This window comes from Haemaphysalis longicornis, unplaced genomic scaffold (assembly GCF_048455015.1).
Source record: "Haemaphysalis longicornis isolate Haplotype H1 unplaced genomic scaffold, Haemaphysalis longicornis Haplotype H1 scaffold_6, whole genome shotgun sequence".
In the NCBI taxonomy this organism is placed as follows: Eukaryota; Metazoa; Arthropoda; class Arachnida; order Ixodida; family Ixodidae; genus Haemaphysalis; species Haemaphysalis longicornis.
The window spans coordinates 29,791,568-29,812,761 of record NW_027526407.1 but is presented as its reverse complement, the minus strand read 5'-3'; the positions used below and the strand labels follow the sequence as shown (position 1 = coordinate 29,812,761).

Here is a 21,194-nt window from a genome sequence, read left to right as displayed (position 1 = left end):
GCAACCACTTTGTGGCTACGCAAATTGAGTTTTTGTCTTACAAAATTGCTGCCAAAAGTGCCGCTGTTAACACATTTTATTTTGTATAAGACACTGTGTTAGACGACTTATGTTGCGAAACAAACTTGGGGGTTACAAAGAAAAAAAAAAAACACAAGTCCTGCCTTTGGCTCACGCCGCCAGATACAGCAGGCCGTCCCGGATATATTTTCAAATTATTACATACTCCAAACTGGGTGAGGTTTTTTATAAATTTTTGTATACTTAGCTGAAAAAAAAAATTTAGATTGTCTTAAACTGTGTTCTTGCTTCCTCTCAATACAGTATTATTATCGTATGCTACGCGTTTTGGCAGGCGAAGAAGATGCAACATAGAGATGCAAGAATGATGTAATCACGTCGCATTTATTTGTTTTGTCCAAGCAGATATAAATAAACTTAGAGGCGAAGCCTATTACCGCAAGTAAGTCTTCAAGCACGCGCGCAAAGCATTATAAATTGCATGAATGCTTTAAATGGCAACTAAATGCTGGCTTGTCAAGTAGCTATGTATGTTGGCTCATTGCGCCTGCCCAAGGCAGTGCATGCTTCAAGGGGTAAGTAAACGCAGCGACGGCGACGAGTGACGCGAAAATCGCAATTGAATGTGTGCAGAAAATGGATAGTGTGGGCTATCATAGCTTATTTAGTGGCTGTGGTGCGGGCGGCAGCAAGCGGTATAAAGCAGTATAACAGGCCGCTGGGACCGTCGCTCGCTTTTTGCCGGCCAGAAGCAGCCCACAAGTGAGCGGCAGCGGCGATACAGTGAACTGCAGCGAAGAGCGACGACGACAGAGGACACTGGCGGCAGTGTATTAATTTTTTTCGCTTGTCGCTGTCACCCAGTACACTCTGCTGTTGTACCTTTTGAGTTACGTTTACAGCGTTGCTGGTCGCCGTCACTGCATGTGGTCACCTGGTCTTGAGGACCAAAAATTTGCCCCAAAAAAACAATTTTTCGTATTAATTTTATTTGCAGTCTACAGGCCCCAAAGAATGTACCTGCAAAATATTAGAGCCGTAGCATAAGTATTTACAACACTGTCACCCTTTGAAGTCGCCTAAATGACTATTTTTTGCCTACGTTCCCAAACTTCACGCCCTGTTTTCTCAGAACCATTTTTTTCCCCCATGAGGTCAACTGTTGGGTACAATATCTTGAGGTGTACTGGTTAGATTTGTATCATTTTTGATGTGTTTGAAAGCCAATGAACTGAACGGTGCAATAAAGCCAGAAAAGCATAGAATTTAGTTTTGCTAGCACTATTTTTTATGCAGTTTGTTTTCCGAAAATATTGGCAATTGATGACCTGACAGTTAAGTTTACAATGCTTGTAGAACAATGCTAAAATTGCTTCTATGGTATAGTTGCACTCCCATGTATTTCAAGAGCGCAAAAGGATAAAAAGTATTAGAGTATCTCACAAAGAGATAATGAAATATTTGCCCGAAATGGCATGACATAACATGTTGCACAACTCTGAACTTACGCCACATAGATAAAAACTGACTGCATATTTGTGCTCAGGATATTGAAATACACTCAATGTGTAAATTTCAAGCACATAGGTTAAAAAATAAAAATTTTCTCAAGACCAGTGTCCCCCCTCAAGAAACTCGATGCTAACGCCAGCACATGCAATAAGTGCTAATCACGCTGTAATTTAGACACATCTGTGATAGCCATTGAATGCCAGAAATTGGCATCCCGAAAACGGAAAAGCATACCGAAAACAGAACTAACAAGCGCTTCGGAGCCGAGAAGCCTAATCCATAGCCCTTTGCACCACCCACTTGCTCCCAATCAGATTCCCACAGTACCCACAATTCCCATGGCGGCGTGCGATCGCAGCGACACTGTCCGCTCTAGGTGATATTGAGAAGCTCTATGGTATTAGCGGCCGATTGGCATGTAACTTTGGGGGACGAGTTTTTATAAAGCTAAGGTTTGCAGCTGTTTTCCTGCCGAGCATTCACAACAGCCGCAAGGCAACTTGCTCTCGAGCGGGGTTTCTACTGACAGAGAAGCAAAATTCACGGACAGCTTAGCTGCAGTGCTGTGCTAAGAAGCAGCCATGCCAGACTGACCTCCCCCAAGAGGTCTGTGGTGGGATACCGCTGGAGAAGCAGCTCGCCCGACCTGTACTGCTGGATCAGGCGACGGCACAGGAATTTGCTGAAGGGCCCACACTTTGCTGGAAAGTGCAGAAAGGGAAAACCAAAGAAGTGGCACTTTTTTCTTGTGGGGAAGTCTTGGACAGACAAAACATGACGACAAACAAGCCAGGAAAAAAATGTACAAGTACTCAAACAAGCCACCTTGTCTAGTGCACTGCACGCGCTTACAACTAACCGATCCCCGGGCATTGGCACTGGCTACGAGTAGAAAAGATTGAGTTTTATATGCGATAATAAAGGGCTTAGCCCATTTTCATTCAACTTATTTATTGCAAAAAAAACGTTTTCAGCGTATTTTTTTTTTAAATCATAGACCTCCATAGCCATACAGACAAAAAAAGAAAACAGGTAGTGCAAGCTTTATTGCAGTTATCAATATGGTGGCTCATGAGGTCTTCAGGCAGGTAAAAATTTCATTTTAAGCACAAAGCTTTTTTTTTTGCTTGTTTTCCTAAAATTCACAACCAAACAAGCCTACACATGAGGATGAACCTAGTAGCGTGTGTATTTTTTACCCACAGTGTCGTCAGCCTCATCTTCACTACGCGTAGTCTTTGTAGCGTCCAGCTCTGCTAAAACACAACAATGGTCATGTCAACTGCCTTAAAAAGAGCTGTTTCCCACAAAACTGGAAGCTTTGGTTGAGTTCGCAATGCACTAACTAGGGGAGCTTTTGTGCGGCTGCAAAAAGGTTGAAGTTAACTTAAAAGGTTTAGGGCATGTGCAAAAACATCACAAACACTGCCCTCACCAAAAACAGGGGCACATTTTAATTCAATTCAGGTTTATTTCTCCCAGAATCAACTGGCTAAAAGCTGCTTGAACAGCTTGACAAAGGCACAGGAAGCTGTTACAAGGCACAGCAGACAAGGTACATAAATACAGCTGGAATAAGACACGGTTTTACTTATAACAAGTTTCGCAGAAATAAGCCGTAAAGAAGCAAGTTTGGCGAAGAAAGGAAAAGAAACAAAGTTTACAACTGAATCACAAACTCGGACCTCAACCTCCGTAACATAGTCTTGGCCGCTGAGCCACCACAGCAAGTAGCCTTCCAAGGAGGACAAGAATTCCACAGCCGACCAGTGACAAGTTTCCCCCCCGAGCAAAGTTGTTCGAAGTTTACCGGCACCAGCAACGCAACACAGCACACTCTGCCAGGGCGAGCCATGCAGCAAACATCCACCTACCGTTGCGGCAGACACGTAGGCCAAGTGCTGCAAGGCGCTTGGTCCGTCGTCGGACTTTCCCAGACGCCGCGTCCTTCACGGCCTCGTCCGTGCAAGCTCCAGGATCCTCGACAAACTCTCCTAACGTCACGGCAACTTCCAGCAGGTCGCCGGCAAACGTGAAGACTGCCTTGTGTGGCACGGCTTCGACTATTCGCAGCTGCCATTTCTCCCTGCAGATCGAGGAGAGGCAGAGAGGAAATGTGCAGGAAACACCAAGTGGGAATGGAATGGTTGGATTATGTGTACACACACTGTACTCAGCTGTACAGCGAGCCCCTTTAAGGTAAGCTTCGCCACTAACACAAATGGACTGCTGAGAAGACACCGGATCAGGGGCAGTACAGCCAGCATGCTTTAAAGTATGAAGGCCCATGGGCCTTCATACTTCAAAACAGGCTGGCTGTACTTCAACAGGCTGCCTTCATACTTCAAAACTATTTTGCCAGCTTCCGGCGCCGCACAGAAAAACACGAACCGTGCAAGAAAAACTCGCAGGGTATTTATTTTTTCTACTGCACTTTGCACGCAACTCCTTTACCGATATTTGAGCAGTCACTTCTGCTGAATCACTGTCATCACTATATGATGGAGGCTCTTCTTCACTATACAGTCACCACCTCTTTCTCTAAATGCACCAGCATAAAACGCACGCGCTGAGAAAGGGGTCGTGCTTCTCAGCGAACACTGCCCAACTGACAAGGTTCTGGGCTCCAGAAGGGCCGTGCAGAACACTGTGCTGCATGAAGAAAAAAGTTCACTTATTCTGCTACAGATGGCACATTATGTACACAAAAATAGCACCCACTATCCCTCAAGAGATGGTGCACCATGTTTACAAAGAATGTGCACGCATTTCAGTGGAAAAAAAAAAAAATCACAAAATTTGATCCCGAACACCCCCGTCAGGCAGGGTCCGACCACAGACCGCTACAGGCTAACAGCATTTTCCTACAGGACGAAAAACTGCAGAATTTTTGGATCATGCATAAGCATACCATACTCGGCTGTGCAACGAGTCCCTTAAAACCATGAAATGAGCCCTTAAACTACCATACACAAGTGCACTGCCAGGAAGACATGTTCTTTGCAGCAATGTAAGCAGCCCGATATTGATATTTGGAGGCCGTTGGACCTATCATCCTCTATCATTAATAGCATTTCCTTATGGTGCAAAAGTGCGATGCACCAAAAGTTACTGAAGAAAAATATTCTAAAAAACTTTCAAATTTTTCACTACAGTGACGTAAATACAGGTGAGCACTAAAACAGCTAGCAGCGTTTCAACTGCGTGTTAGCACTCAAGTGATATGACCAAGCGGAACTGGAGGCCCCGCTAAATTGCCCTGTCATCTTCCTTTGAGTTGGTTTTGGTCAGTAAGCAGCAAGCAAAGAAGAACAATTCTGCGACATCGTAGAGACATAGCCAAGCGGCTGAGAAGTCACTGCTGCTTCACCCGTTCTAAATATCTCCATCACTTGTTCGAAGTTTGCGACAAACTTGCTCTCATTATCATTGGGACAAAGCAGTGTTTCTCAATGAACCAAATTTGAGTTTTGCATTCAGGGCCCCTTTCATGCACCAATTGACGACTCACTCGTCGGAACAGGCCAAACCATTTCGGCATGACACCCATGTAATTTGTCATCTCCTTTTCTTTTAAACCCTACACACACAAATATTTTTACAAGGAACAGTCCCCACGCTAGTACCGAGTGAAACTTTCCCTCTTCAACCCTTCCTCGGTTTACGTTCACAACACTCACTGCAGAGCCTTGGGGAGCTGGTGGACGCTCCAGTAGAGGCTCTCCTCGACATTGGCATCGTCGAGGCGCTCCAGGATGGCCTCGATGCCGATGCCGGCGGTGAGGTCCAGCTCAGGGTCGACGTCGTCAAAGAGCTCCTTGCCAGGGTCCCTGTTAATGAGGCAAGCCACAAAGGCGAAGGGGGGGATGTAAATCAACCACCCCTCTGTCCAAAAGACAGCAACGGGGGAAAGAGCAAAGCAGCTCTCCAAAATCAAGTCCAACGCCAACCAAACCAAACCAGAAGCGAGCACCTGTCTCTTCTCGGGACAGTTTACCGCCCTGCAATTGTGCTCTCAAGTCCTTTCCGATTGGCTTTCCGTAGTGTTCAACCATCGCCGTTGTCACACTTTTAAAAGGTGCCTTTTCTGCCCAAGACTGCACATCCTTGCATTCCTCTCCAAATCCAATCCACACTGCTTCAACCGTGCATTTTTCTTCCCTTCACCTGTGATCATCATCATCGCCAGAGAAAGTTGGCTTTCCTGCAAAGCATTTCTGGTGGACTACACATGACATCAGTAGGAGGCTGAAAACTTTGCTTTAAAAACTACGACGTTTCACTGGCAAAGCTACACCTGCAGGCTACGAGGCCTGCGCCATAGCGGAGGGCTCCGAATTAATTTCGACCTCCCGGGGATCGTTAACGTGTGCCGAAATTTAGAACACACGGGCGTTCGTGCTGTTTACCTCCGTCTGAAACGCAGAGACTGCAGCCCAGACCAAACCCTCGTCCTTGGTCTGGGGAATACGGAATCCACTCTCTGTCAATGAGGTCCCGCAAATTCTCCCAGCAATGCACACAGAAGCAGAGGTTGTGGAGGGATCAAACGTCTAGGCAGTGTGCAAGCTTGGCGCATTGCTTGAGAGTGAGCAATAACTATCCGTGGTCGCAACAGGCAGATTCAGTGACCTGATTATCCCCTGCTATTTTGAGCTTGGGGAACGGGGTTATGCCCATGATGTCCGCACATCCACAATATGCATGCTGTTCCTCTTACTGCAGAATAGACTATCAAATTTTTTTCTACGGCGAAGCTGTTAGCCTTTAGTTGGTCGGAAAATTTCGTGTCGTAAACAGAAAACTCGAGCGGGAGCCAGCAGTCCTGAGACGCTAAGTGCATGTGCCACGCTAATCAGACATACAGCACAGAGCTCAGTATTCCTTTAAAAAAAAAGGGGGGAGGGGGACAAAACAAAAAAGAAAAACAAGCATCGAAACAGCACGACCAACGATAAGGCATCTGCAAGGCTTTGCCGCAAGAAAAGCCGAGTGCAAACGACAAGCCCATCGACATGACGAGGAACAGTTCATGCCATCCCCCCCCCCCCCCCCCCCGCATGTGTAGTGGTTAAAATAGCTTCGCTGGACATTCACTTTCGCGAGATGAGACGGCAGCCTTTTTTCTTTTTGTAAAAGTGTCCTTAACATAGGGCACTTGGGTCACGATTTTCAATGCTCATCGATGAGCCAACGTTGCGAATGAACAGTGTCAGCAAAACAATGTCCGCAAGTGATGCTAGGATTACTGTGCAGTCAATGCTGTGTTCACGAATGCAACTTTTGTCCTGTGCGACGCTGATCGAGTACAAAACGTAAGCAAGCATCTTGCAAATGAAGCCTCTTAAACACACATCGTGTGTACCCAGCTCAGTTTGTGTACCCTGCACAGTCCCAGCATTTCCACTTTTGCACCTTGGTCTGCCACAGCACATGAACAGCTCGCAAGGCATGAAAAAAGGAAGGAAAGTTCGTGTTAAAACGTACCACAAAAACACCTGGCTACAAATAAATTGAGAATAAATTGAAAATATGCAGTTTTTTACGCCTGTATCGTTCCAGTTCTCATTTTGAACTTTTCCAACTCAACGCTTAGGAAACATTTTTTTCAGTAACTCAGAGTGAGTCAGACTGAAAAGTCGTGTATTCAATGAAGACCCTTGATATATAATCACAGCCCCTCACCATACGCAAGTCCAGACATTTTTTTCCGACTAGCAAAATGCAGGTTTTGCTATCAGCCCTACATTACCAAGAATGGCCGCCACAAGGTGGGATTGGCTAGAAGCCAATCCCCCTACTCCTTCCTGGGCCCTTCACAGAACTTCCCAAATGCTGCAGCCACCTGCAGCTCTCGGACGTTGGCATGGGCTTAGCCCTATGAAACAGCTGCGATTCTGAGACTAACACAGCGTTCATAAGACCCGTGATCACCGTCAAACAAGAAGGGCCCTCTGCTTGCTTCTGAAGACACACGCACAAGTCGTACTCGTGCACAAGAAACACAACAACACAAATTCCCGTACTCTTTTTCCTCAAGCTCCATGGTAGCCGGTACTTCTGTGGCTCTGTGGCTTCCAGGGTCTGCAAAGAATTTACAAAAAGGGGGGGGGAAAGGGGGTGGGAAGTCATTTTGATGGAAGCAACCACTTGAGTGCACCAATGCTGTATCCTAAAGCTACCAAACCATCCTCTCCCAAACTAACTCAACAACCAGATTTTCTTGCTTGATGTTCTTTAAAAGCATTCTTTCTTTACAAGCGGGAATAAACTAGCCCGACAATAATGCTCAGATTTCCGCAACATCGGCACAGACAGGACTAAATTATTGACGGGGCGACACAGGAGACTTCTTTCGACAAGAAATTGTCGTCAAATTACGCTATTCAGGTGTGTCGGGTGAAATGAAACGACTTTCCAGCTTACCATTCATGCAAGCTGTCAAATAATCTACGTGCATGCTGTTGCACACTCCCCCCTCCCCCTTCCCCCTCGTGAAACAGCGCTGTGTTCGTTTTCCATCCTGTTCTCTTGTGCGCTAAGAAGTAACGTCTCACAATCGTAACCAGCTAGCCCACACTGATGCTCTGACAAGTCGCACACGCAAAAAACCTTTTGAGAGGTTGAGTCAAAGCAGCCTTCAAAGCAATCCCCTCACACCGATTTCCCATTCAGGCATTCGATTAACCTGGCTGGTTTTGCAAACACACCAAAAGCCCCTCGCGTAATGAAAGAAACACTTATTGTCTGGCACAGCAACAGCAATTGTCCACACACTCGAGTTGGCCATACAGTAGAACCTCTTTACAGGAGACCGTTACAAGAGACACTGTTATAAGAGACAATTGAAAATGGTTTGGTTGGCTTTTCTATGTTCACCATGTTAGCGACATTGCATACAAGAGACATGGTTACAAGAGACGCTGTTACCAAAGACAACTTTTTTGGGTCCCTAGAGCAAATTCTTCACTAATTAGGAGACACACAATGAAAGGGGGCCTTACAAGAGGGGCCTTGTGGAAAACTGTCATGAAGATGAAGCTTGGACCAAGCAACCGCAGAGGTTCCAGAAACTTTTGAGGAGTTTGTGTCTGCAGATGTGGACCTTGTGTGTTTGAGGAGCCTACAGATCATGTGATCGTCGCTTAATTAGGTAAATGGTGCCCTAGAGGATGAACCAGAGGAGCAGGGTACTGTAGGACAGAAAGTGTTGGCAGTTAAGGCTGGCAATAGTCCAAGAGCAATTTAACGGTATTTTGAGAACAGGGACCCCTCGCAAAGTGAAGTGCTTTACCTACAAAAGTTGGGAAGGAAGCTAATACAATCTGCAGTCCCTAAAAACTACTATTAATGACTTTCTGAAGCCATAGTGAGAATTTTATCGTCGAAATGTCTGAATATGCTTTGAAAGCGATTTATAACAGTGTTCATGTTCGACGCCGCACTGTTTTTAGAATTTTTGGTAACAAAAGACCTTGGTTACAAGAAACATGTTTCCCCGGTTCCCTTGAGTGTCTCACTGTAACAAGCCAGGGACATAGTTATCTGTTTAACAGTATTCCTTAAGAAAAAACTGTGTGTAAAGGCCAACAACATGCTGCGTGTACACTAGCCCAGTGTATGTAAACCAAGCTAGTGCGTAAACTAGAACAACACCATGCTGTACCGTTAAACAGTGGTGAGCCAGAAGCTTACCATTGGGCACCTGCTTAGCCTGTGTGGCCTCCGAACCGCCTGCTTTCTCCACTGGTGACGAGGGAACACTCTGCAGTCTGACACCATACGAGAATGACTCATCGTTGCGTTCGCTGGTGGCACCATCAGCACGCTCTGGCTCGAGTGACTTTAGAGCCCGCCTTGACGTCTTTGGAGTACTCTTTCGGGGAACGGGCTCCTTGCGATGGCTACTGCGGACTGCCTTCGACCCCTTACTCCTTTTGTGCGCCGCCGTCGGGGTGGCCTGAAGATGGCGCTTTGGGGCACCCTTTGCCGACCGTTTTTTTGACGTCGATGCAGCCTTCTGTGCCGACTTAGTCCGAGGTGGTGACGGTGGCGACGGTTTGACCCTCTTCCTCGCTGAAAATGACGAGGACGCAGAGTAGAAGTTAACCGTCGGTATGGCCTTGTCACTGCATGCGGAACTGTTTTCTGCCAGGTCAGCCCCACACCCCTCTCGCTGCTCCGTTGGAAGCGACGCCATCAGCCTGCCAAAATTTGTACCGTCTCTTCTTGCGTCTTTCGGACAAGCAGGCAGGCTTTGCTGGATGGACCCTTCGTCGCTGCTCGGAACAAAGCTTGGTGCCGAGGTGTCCATCAGCTCTTCGGCTGCGTCGGACCGATTGCCGAGAGGCTGCTGCAAGTTGGAAGATCCGTTGTGTTCCAAAAGCTGTCGCGGCTTTGTAGCCGATGTCAACGTCCCTTCCCTGGTCCGATTAACGCTCGCTCCGCCGTGGCTCGCACTGTGTTCAGGAAAGGTGGACCCCGTAATGACATCTGCGAACTGCAGCCTCTTCCTGGACCTCGGAGTGACTGTGCTTTGGATGTTGCTCCCGCGGTCACTTTTGCCATTTGGCTCGTGCCGCCTTGGCTCTGAATGCGAGCATGAACTTGTCAATGCTGGCTTCAGTCCCGATGCAGCGAGAAGGGGTTCTGCATCCACGCTGCTTCTGCTGTCACGACTACTCAGCACGCCAGATTCCGCGGAAGCGACTGTGAAAGTTTCGCTAGGCCGCGTCTTGCCGTTTATGACAAATGTGGCACTAGGTCGTCCCTTGGGGTCTAGAACGAATGTAGCGCTGTTTTGGTTGCGCCCCGCGTTCGCAACAAACGTTGTGCTCTTGCGCTGTGGTTCCAAAACAGAAGCACTGCTGTCACAGGTTGATGGGTTGGCGAGGGCAGCATCTTGCATTTGGTCGTTCCTTGCACCGACTGCCTCGGTGGCCAGTGCTTGTTTTGTAGGATGAACTTTGTCGACAGTGCTGCAAGTTCTAGCAGCGTCTTGCGAGTGACTACCGACAGCACTGTTGGCACTTTTTGCACCCGCGCGCTCTTTCAGAGGCAGAGCGTCAGCTTGGTCCTTTGCCCCCGTTTCAGCTCCGGTCTTGTCAAGGTCTGACACTGTCCTGGCTACTCCGCCATGCTCGTCTGGCACTTGTGAAGAACTGGAGCCTCTTTCCTGCCGGCTGGCTCCCGCCCAACGTTTCAAAGCACCAACAGCACCAGAATGCGAGCTGTTCATTCCCTGCGCATTCCGTCTTGCAGGAGAGAAGACATCGTCAAGAATCTTAGACGAACCGATGCTGTGAGCCGACGTGGCGAGAAGAGCGGACACATCCAACCCAGCGGGGACTGAACTCATGCAGCTGACGGACGTGCCCAGAAGGGCAGACACATCCCAACCAGGAGGGACAGCCCCAGTCGAGTCCAGCGCGTCGTTGAGAGCCTTGTGCGCTTTACCGACGCTCTTCTTGAGGGAAGCGCTGCGGCAACTGGAACTTGGCGGAGGTGCAGTGTTGCTCGACCGGGTCGGTGTCCTCGCTCGGGTGACACTCTTGTTGGCGGGGCTGACGAGAAGCTGGAGGGCGACACTTTCTTCACAGCTCATCACGACAACACCCGAAGTTGATGTTCCAGCGCGCTTGCTTGCAGAACTGCCACGCCTTGCAGGAGTGCAATTGGCCGGTGTTCCGCTGCGACTTAAAATCCTGTTCATGTGTCCACGTTTCGGGGTGCCCTCCAGAAAGGACGGACACTCGCCCTCGCTGGCCAGTGGAACGTCTCGAGACTCCACTCCCAAGCCGTAGTTGTTCGTCGGTGACGCGATGTCAGGTGCCAGCCTCGAACTTGAAACTGCAAACGAGTGGTGGACCTTTGTTAAGGTTGCTTCAATCTGGAGATGACCGGTGAGGTTTGCATTGCTACCGTGTCCCACTGCTGTGTTGTGCAGTGCCGAGATGTCAGCGCGACGGAACCGCGGGTCTTCGATGAGGCTGCACGCTGCGTTTTCTTCAACCCCCGTGTCGGCGTTTAAGGTGTCCGACACTGCACCAACGCCACGGCCTAAATCGTCACTCGCACAAGCGGGAGTTGGAGTACCAACACCTAGCATTCCACCAGGTCCCGCACTTGGACACGTAGCATCCAGGAGGTTGGTGGCAAAACCGGTCATATCGGCACAAGTCATGCTCATTTGGCCCTCAACCGTCTTGGTGACCCCACAGGTCACCTCCATGTCGTCCAGTGGCATGATGGTGGTAGGAGCCAGTTCCCGGTTTGAGGGGTCTGGAACAGTTTTATCCGCTGCGAACACTGGCCTCGAACTGGCACACGTCATGTCCATCATGGCCGACACGTGCTGCGTTTTACCGAAGGATGCCTCGTCCAGGCTGACAACATCCCCACAGTAACGGTTGCCAACTTCCGAGCTTGCACCTTCAAGCACACCAGAAATTGACTTTGAACGGTTAACCTCCAACGTTCCCACATCGTCCGCCGCTAGAACCGTCTCAACCGGAGGACAGTGCGGAGTTGACCCGCCTGCTACAGAAGCAGTGGCTTCGGAAGGGACTGGTTCACTTTTTCCAGTTTCAAGCCCACTGCCAGAGTCCGCCACGCCTTCCTCCCCATCTGCAGCCTGCAAATTCAACGCTCCCAACTGTGTGGCCAAGGTCATCTGGTGAGGCTTACTGGAAGCAAGGTTCGTACCAGACAAAGTGCTTTCAGCCATTGGAATCTCACTGGCTGCCTGTTCCACCTCCCAAGTGGCCACTTCAGAGTGGGTCTCAATGCCTGGTGCAGGAGTAGGCGTCAACCGGCCTTCAACAGCCGTTCCCTCCCTTTCAGGAGACTCGTCCCACCACGACGTACTGGAGTTCTTCTGGGACAGCATTTGCAGTATGCCCGTTGGGAGGCCCGTCGGTTCAGCAAAGGGCGGAGAGAGGCATTCATCGCGGTTAACTTCAAGAGCTGACACAGCCCCGTCTTTTCCCGTCGGCAACTTGTCCCCACAGGGAGACTCCTCGCTCACCACGCAGGTGACATTCATGGTGTCGGGGCCGTAGGAAGTGGCTTCTTTGCCAGAAGGCAATGCCAGCGGCGCTCGCGGTGAAAAACCGGCGGCGGTGATTTCCATCGGGTGGTTTGGGAAGAAACGAGTGCCCGTTGGTTCCGCAGGGTCGTCGCAGATCGAGATGGCACCTCTGGTGAAGTCCATGGTTTCGTGAACACGCCTCGTCAGATTCAAGTTCAGGGGGGAAGGGGAGGGTGCGAGGGAGATGTTCTGGTCACACATCGACATGGCCGCTTTTGTGAGTTCCATGGTTTCAACGGCAAACATGGTTCGGTTCCAGCGAATGCGAGGGGAGGTAGGCAACGGAGAGGTGGCGGTGTCGCAGACTGAGATGGCAGCGTTGGTGAGCTCTATGCTTTCGTGTGCCAGCGTGGTTCGGTTCAAACGAATCAGAGGGGAGGTCGATGGTGAAGAGCTAGCACCGTTTCCAGTGAGGTCCATGTTTTCGTCTGCAAGAGTGGTTCGGTTTGGGGCGGAACCCCGCCCGAACATGAGGCACGACAGTGCGTCCTCCAATGGAGAGATCTTCTTGCGCGGAGAACAGTCGTCGTTTTCATCCGCTTCCTCTAGGTAGAAGCTCTGCTCGTGGGCGCTGCACTGGAATGGCAGCAGCTGGTCTGCCTCTTCCCTTTTCGTGGTGTTGTCGTCAACCGCAGTGACGGGAACCGCGCTGCATTTGAATGGAGAAGAGATTACAACACAGTCACACGTTTTGAGCGGAAAGTGCTGACGAACAAAAAAAAATTCACCTTTGGACGCACTTTTTTTTTTACAGCGAAGAAGCTGTCTTGCACTCAGTTCTAGCCGAAATTGCGTGCATTTATCGAGTCACTTTGACAAAGAATTGCGCACGTTCGTTCCAGAACTAGTGCAAAATGCTTTGTAGCTCTCAATCTAATGTAGCTTTCTTGAAAAAAAAAATTACAATGAAATCGCCTGCTAAGACAGCTACCATTCCACAGAGTTGCATTTACTTGTCATAATTAGTTGTTCCCAGTGAAGTTTAGATGGAGAATTCCTGGCTGCTGTCAATATGAGTGGCCTTTTACAGAGTAGGGTTACACATAACAGCTGTAACTATTTTTACCGTAACTATTTTAAAAACAAATTATATGAGAATTGAGAATTACTTCTAAGGAAGTCATGTCTACGTGCGCTTATTCGATCAATATGCAGTAGGTCACTATTCATAACTCTATAGCTATCCACCAATACAGCTTGGCTGGCCTTCCATCAATCACAGTGGAAGAAGGGCTCTAAATGCTTTTTTCAGCTTCACGTGTTCCACTGAAGTGATGCAAAGGCACTACAACGAAAGCACACAACTTTAATTCAGTCAAGATTTCTACAGGGAAGTCACAAACATGCCAAGTTTAACACAGGCTGGATTTAATCTTGCTAGAAGGACTACACACAAAAAAATAAAGTGACCATTAAATCACTTGCTCACACCTAACAAATGATGTCAACTGCGGTGTCGCCCCATCGACAGCAGATGCAATTGAGGCAAAGGCAAAATTTAGATCACTAGAAACTTCTAACTCGAAATAACTGTGCTTGAATTTTGAAACATTAGAACTATTTTAGAACGATAAGGCAATGAACGAAAGTGTACGGCACAAAAAACTCACGGCGGTGAAAAACCCCTGGAGCTGTGGATGTAATGCTATCTTTATGTGACTTCTCAACAGACCAAAAACATCTAAATTGCAAAAATGAGGAAACGGGAAAGCTTATGTTTTCACTCGAGCAGTGAGAGTTGAGGCAAGTTGCCCAGTCCCAGCCAAATATAGATCTGCATTCAAAGTTCGAAGTCCATCATCTGAAGTAAGCATAAAATCACTGGCCACGCGACTGACCAAGTCAAATTCTCTACTAGGTTTCACCAGGCCGCATTGCTGGTACTTCAGGCCACGTCCACTGTCAAGTAGTTAGCATACCGGCAGCTTATTTCTATCCAGCCCAAAGCCACTGCCATTATGTTACGTGCAAAGCGCGGAATGCAGCAATGGCATTCAGAGTTCTAAAATTTGGGGGGCCGTGAAGCTAACCACATTTGCTCAAAAAAAAAAAAGGTACCCCAGACGCGAGCTAAACTTATGCTCCCACCATCCAAGTTTTGTAACATTCGCAAATTCCAAAATTTACCTGCAAAAACATTTAAAACGAATATCGCAGACGTAACCAGAAGTTACACTCCTTCCATTTCATAGATGATAACTTTTTCTTCCTAATCGTTTCTGTGGCTACCAGAAACCAGCTTCTGCTCTGCAATGCTTTTCCAAAAGGGCGTGAGGAAGAAGTAGACTTTTTCCACAAGTGGACTGCAAGCAGATAGCATATCAGGTTTCTCTTACAACACAACCAAATCTAGCTTAATTAACCATGTGCAACACAGCCATACATGGCAATGTGTTAGGCAAAGCAACTCACCCAGACAAAGTGGGAGCAGCGGCATTGTCTGAAAAAAAAAAGAAAAACACGCACGCAATGCATATTTACCGATGGCACTTGGTTAAACGTGACTGCATCATCACGAAAGAGACATTTTAGTGACTGTTCTGGGTACCCCTCACGCATATGTCTGCAACCATGGCAATTGCATCTTAGGTAATTAAAGCTCGACACCTCCACACTACAAAAAGGGAGTGCACGAAAAAGAGAAACAGCCGAGTTTCGGAGCCATGCATATTTCATTCCCTGTAGACAACATAGTGAAATACCGTGGACTACTCTAGAACACCCGGGAATTGAAAGTTTGAAAGTTTATTTCCAGTAAAGCACATACAAATCTTTATCAAGGGAAATCGGGAAAAAGTTGCTCAATTGCAACTTGACCCTATGCGTATCTCCTATGCGTATCTCGTAAACAGCATTTGCTGGGCCCTGGGCTCTATTAGAGACGGCAGAACTACAAATCTAAGCCACTGCTGAGCGCTTAGTCGCACCTTTCAAGAGCCTTGGAGCCCTCGCGGAAAAGAACAACCCAATTAACGGGAGATACGTGTCGAAAAATCGCATTTTCCGCGCAATTTCTGTTTCAAGATTTTGCCCGCAAAATTATCTTCGTACATTTAGCTACAACTTCGCAAAAGGTCGAGGCAAAATTCGAACGAGAGGTTAGTAAAAAAATCTATGTTATTCAGTTGCAGTGACTCAAGAAAGTGCTACACGTGCTGTATATCAGCAACTTTCGATTTTGAGAATTTGGCGTCTCTTGCCATTGCTGCTTGCTCGCAAAGGTAGAGGAAGTCTTCCTCTAGCCTATAACACCTCCCACAGTTTCGCATTTTGGACGAAAATAAAAAAAATGCACAATTTAGCGCCTGTTTTGAGCGTTTCTACCGGACATTTAAGAGGCCTTACCTGCGCTGCTGCCGAGTTCTCCGGACTGTTCACGCTCAAAGATCCTGAAAAGAAGCGCAGCATCACAAAGGCACAGGGTGAGAACCCAGACTACACCACCATGTAGATACTGCCCCTTTTGAAAGCAGCAAGACCAAAGTATACTAACAAGTAGCAACTCTGCTCTGGTTGGAGGTGGGCAAAAGATTTAGGCAGATGTCGGAAGCGAAGACATTCGACCTTGGTGATGGCCTACCAATCTTAGTCACAGAGACCGACAAACAACGTGGCCAATATATGGTTGAAGGATAGCACACTGCTAATAGCAGGCTATTCCAAGCGGCTGAATCAGCTCCATCCCTTGGTCATTTCGACACCGAGAACATCAGTGATGAGAACAGTTAATTTGTTCCCATTGCAGCCACTGCAGCACAACTGACCGCTCTGCAGTCGTTTGCGGAGCCTCGTTTACTGTTAGTCAACATAGATGGTGGCAAGCCATTTTCCGCCTTCAGTTTGTTTTTGACCGTATTGAAACCTGGCTTGTTTTTGTTCAGGGAGAAAATACTCGTTTCGTGAAACATAGTGCTCGCTCAACAAATATGGTCACGTAAGACACCGTTGCTTGTGTCAATCGGCCAGTGTCGTCTGAGACAACCCCAAAGCCCCGCAGTCCTGTGCAGCTAAACCAAGCATAGTGCGCACAGTATTAACACCAGTATACGCATCGGTACTTCTATGTTTACGTGTGATTTCGTAACTTCCGCGGTTTGTCCCACCATTTTTCGGGCTTTGAAAAGAATGTGCCCCAAAAATTAAGCGCAAATGGCTCGGTCGGCAAGCTTATACGCTCTGCCTAATTTGCGTTTGCTTTTGCCGGCTTCCGCCAATCACAGAGCTGGCTGGTATGACATCATAGGTTCTGTTGCGGGAAATGAGCTAGTGGGTCGCATGGCCACTCCCTTTTTTCCTAATTATGTAGCTTATCTGAGCGAAGTTTACCTTAAAAGTGGTGTCAGTATGATTCTAACGAGGCAATCTTTTGAATGAACCAAACTTGTGTTTTCTCTTCATGGCTCCTTTAATGGCGCAGCTGTTCCACTCCTGTGCATGCCATCCTCGTACAAAATCAAAACAGTAATTAGAAAGTAATCGCTTACTCATGCTCAGGTCCCCTGTAAGAAGAAAAATAAACTTCAGCCTCTAAGGAACAACGCCATCATATTACAAGGTCGATTTCTAAATTCCCCCCATGTTTCTACGGTAGAACATTCCAGGTGGCAACGGACCCCCACGCGTTGCATTGGCTTGGAAATTTGAAGTACATACACTCGTGCAACAGAGCTTGCACTAGCAAGTATTCAATGTTACCGTCCCTACAAATGCAAGAAATGTTTTAATGCGCACTGCCGTTCGCGCACACCTGTCGTGACCCACTGGCAGAGGACTCCGACAGATTCACCTAACCTCCAAGCAGTGTACAGACCCTGAAGTGCACGAGACAATTGAGCACCTCAAAGGACACACCGTCACTGTCAACGCACATGACGTCACAAACTATTCTCGTCAAAAAATCAACTATTCTCGTCAAAAAATCACGAGCCGATGTTCCACTCTGTGACGGTCAATGACCAGCAACGCTTTTTTAAAGCACAGGACACTGAGAAGACACCCAATTAAGGTGAAAGGTTTGAGGAAGTTTCATTTCCCTTTAGCACAGATGGCAGACATCCCTCAGAAAGACACATACATACCTGCATGCACTTTTGAATCCTAATCTTGAAAACGGTGCCTACTGAAAACTAATCTACTCAGAATTCATTATTTTAGAGATGAGACGTATTAGCTTGGGGTCCAAGTCAAGTTTTGACGTTAAAAATGGTGCTTATTATGAGCTGATCTACTCAAGATGGGTACCTAAGGAATGAGGCTTACAAGCAAGCCTAAAGTCGAAATCATGTTTTTACCAGCATTAGAGACTTTGGAGGTGACTGCGCGCTGATGGCACACACACCAGGGCGTTAGTTTGCAACACCTCACGCTTCGAAGACACGTGAAGCCAAGGAAGTTTTAGATCACACATATGAAAAAAGTACATGGAACGTTACTTCAACCCTTGCAACGAGAACAAAATCCCCTCTTTCGGTCGACCTGTGCAACAAAACCTCGGGAGCACGACGCGATGACCTCTCTTCCGCGGCACAGCACTGCAAAATGACACCGCTCATACAATTGGAAAAAAAAATTGGAAAATCCCACGTCAACCACTATGTCTGGAGATGTCACCTTCCTTTCAGCAAGAGTACGCTCTAATAAGCTTCATCAGGGTCAATTTTCCCGAGGTCACGAAAGAGTTAAGGACTTGCGGGACCATTTGGTGGACTTACGTCAAGCCCTTGCTGAAGTAGCGAGGTTTATAAGAGCTCGTCACACTGCAAATGTAAGAACCACTCGTCACCTCGTGCTGACATCATACAAAACATCACAGGAAATCGGCAATGAGGATGCAGCTTTTTTTAAATTGATTTACCGAATAAAGTACAAGGATATCAGTTCGTACTTGGGCCAAGTTGTGACTCCGGATCCCAACCATGAGGCAGAGATAATTAGGATAAGAATGGGGTGAAGTGCATACGGCAGGCATTCTCAGATAACGAATGGCAGCCTACCATTGTCCCTGAAGAAGAAAGTGTATGACAGCTGCGTCTTACCGGTACTCACCTACGGGGCAGAAACTTGGAGGCTCACTAAGAGGGTTCAACTTAAATTGAGAACGACTCAGCGCGCAACGGAACGGAAGATGATAGGTGTAACATTAGGGGACAAGAAGAGAGTGGAGTGGATCAGGGAGCAAACTGGTGTTAAAGACATATTAGTAGAAATTAAGAAGAAGAAATGGACGTGGGCAGGGCATGTAATGCGCAGGCAAGATAACCGTTGGTCATTAAGGGTAACAGAGTGGATCCCTAGGGAAGGCAAGCATGGCAAGGGGCAGCAGAAAGTTAGGTGGGCAGATGAGATCAAGAAGTTTGCGGGGATAAATTGGTCGCAGTTAGCACAGGACCGGGATAATTGGAGATTAATGGGAGAGGCCTTTGCCCTGCAGTGGGCGTAGACAGGCTGGTGATGACGACGACGACATCAGTTCGACATCCACAGGTTAGACTGTGCATAATACCAAAATGTAGCCAGCAAACCAAAGGCCAACAACGCTGCTAGCTAATCTTTTTTTCCTGCAATGCCAGGTTTATGTCAAAAACTTCATGGCGTTTGACTGACCATCCCATGATCAGCTAATATGCAGAGAAGAGAGAGCAAAGTTTCTGCTTCTAAAAGTTCTTCAGCATCTCAGCACAGCCCGCATCATCACAGCAGTTAAAACTTCTTTCCCCGCTGTTAGAACGCGAGGCCAGTTTTCATAAGTCCATCTGAATCTCTGGCGGTAGGAAGGCTAAATGAGGCAGAGGATGGAGAGAGAGAGAGAGAAAGAGAGACTCACTTGATTTGGTTCGTGTCGGAGAAGCTGACCCTCTTGGACTGCCGTCGTCGCTCGGTCACGTCACCCGTCTACACGGCAGGAATACACAAAGGGGACAGGCCATTACTTTTAGGTGCGGAGTACCTTAAGACCGTGCAATGTCCGTTCGCGTACGTGCGCATCGCATTTACAATCGCAAAAAATCGCACGGGCACCGGCAGGATTCGAGCTTGTGTCTGGTAGAGTAGACAGAGTTAGTGTCAGTCGTCTTACCCATTGGGCTACGACCGTGAGTTAGTACCCGAGAGTCAAACGGCTTACTCCCTCGCCTGTAACGGTGCGGAGTACCTTAGGACCTTCCAATGTGCGTCCGCATCCATCCGTGCGCACACCACCATCAAGCGAAAATCAAGCAAAATTCAATTTGAGCCGTGAGTTGCAGTTTCATTTAGGTGCAACTCACGGCAATCAAGGTGCAACTCACGGCTCAAATCGAATGTCATTTCGAGTCCCCATACTCTGCATCCTCGCCATCATCCACGAAGTGGAGATGCTGCCATTACTTTTGCTGCACACCACGACTTGCCGCAGCTGCTGAGCCAACCCACAATCATAGCTGCACATCCACACAGTGTGGAGGGCAGCATCTCGAAGCAGCTGCCACGCTAACACCTGAAAGCTGGCGTAGAAATAAAAAAGGAGTGGGAAAAGAAGTGACCGGGTGGAGGTGGCGCAAATCAGATGGGGTGCTCCCTCACATGCTCAAGCCCCACCCCGAAAGGTTAGATTAGATTAGATTTTGGGCCTCTGAAAGGCAAAGCTACACCTGGGCAATAAGGTAAAGGTCCAGATTAATGTTGGCCACCGGGGGATTGTTTAACGTGCGCTTAAGTCTCGACACAAGGGGCATTTTCGCTTTGGCCTCGATCAGAAAAGCAGCTGCCACGGTCGCGAATCAAACCCAGGTCCTTGGGCTCAGCAGCACAATGCCTTAGACCCTGTGCCATTAATACCCCTGTCACACGCGCCAACCTAATGTCATTTTAGACGAATGAGATTCGTTTCAAATGACATTCGTTTTCTGCATAGGTGCTACACGAACAAACCAAATGTCATTCACGTGTGATGTCAATGGCAATCGGTAGTATACTTGGCGCACTCGAAATTGCATGGAATGATGATGTAATCCAGATAAGCGTTTATACTTTGAGAAAACTATCTAAAATGCTTTAGCATGCGTTATGCGCACTCTTTTTAGGCCGTAATTTGTTGCAATAAGTCATACGAAGCCAAGACAAATAACAAGCAGATCCGCCATGATCCATACCGCAATATGTCCACGAACATGGCGGCGCGCGGGGACGACGCCGCGATGAGCGACCTGAAAAAGGCTGTCGCCGAGCGAACGTCTCGCTCTCGGACCATTGCGTGCGTTCGTTTGGGTTTCCCGCGGCATTGCGGGCGCGCGCATTTTCCGTCCCCATGCCGACGGCAGGCATGTTGAAATGGTTGAAAGTTGGAAAAGCCGGGAACCCATGCGGTCACACTGAAAGCGGAAGTAATTCATTCAAAGTGCTCAATAAAGCAATCGAAAGCTTTTAAAACAGGCAATATCAAACAAAAAGTGGGAAAAAATAAGTTTCTTATTTTTTTAAAGATATTTTTTTCTGGTCTTCTGCTGTTGAGAGTACGCAGTTGGTCCGAATTCACAGTCGAATGAGTTCTCTGGACTCATTCGGTACCGAATGTCATTCGCAGCGAATGTCATTA

The 21,194-nt window shown here is 47.8% G+C and overlaps 1 protein-coding gene across 1 annotated transcript in view; it reads right to left on the bottom strand.

Moving 5' to 3' along the window:
* Positions 1 to 21,194, bottom strand: part of LOC144142423 (uncharacterized) — a 50,662-nt gene that overhangs the window by 16,663 nt on the left and 12,805 nt on the right. Inside the window, exons 4-11 of the mRNA XM_077673926.1 lie at positions 19,446 to 19,513; positions 15,968 to 16,011; positions 15,035 to 15,062; positions 9,229 to 13,271; positions 7,560 to 7,617; positions 5,214 to 5,363; positions 3,408 to 3,619; positions 2,128 to 2,234 (exon numbers count right to left, since the gene is read on the bottom strand). Coding sequence (XP_077530052.1) covers positions 2,128 to 2,234; positions 3,408 to 3,619; positions 5,214 to 5,363; positions 7,560 to 7,617; positions 9,229 to 13,271; positions 15,035 to 15,062; positions 15,968 to 16,011; positions 19,446 to 19,513 — 4,710 coding nt within the window. The remainder of the gene's footprint in view (positions 1 to 2,127; positions 2,235 to 3,407; positions 3,620 to 5,213; positions 5,364 to 7,559; positions 7,618 to 9,228; positions 13,272 to 15,034; positions 15,063 to 15,967; positions 16,012 to 19,445; positions 19,514 to 21,194) is intronic.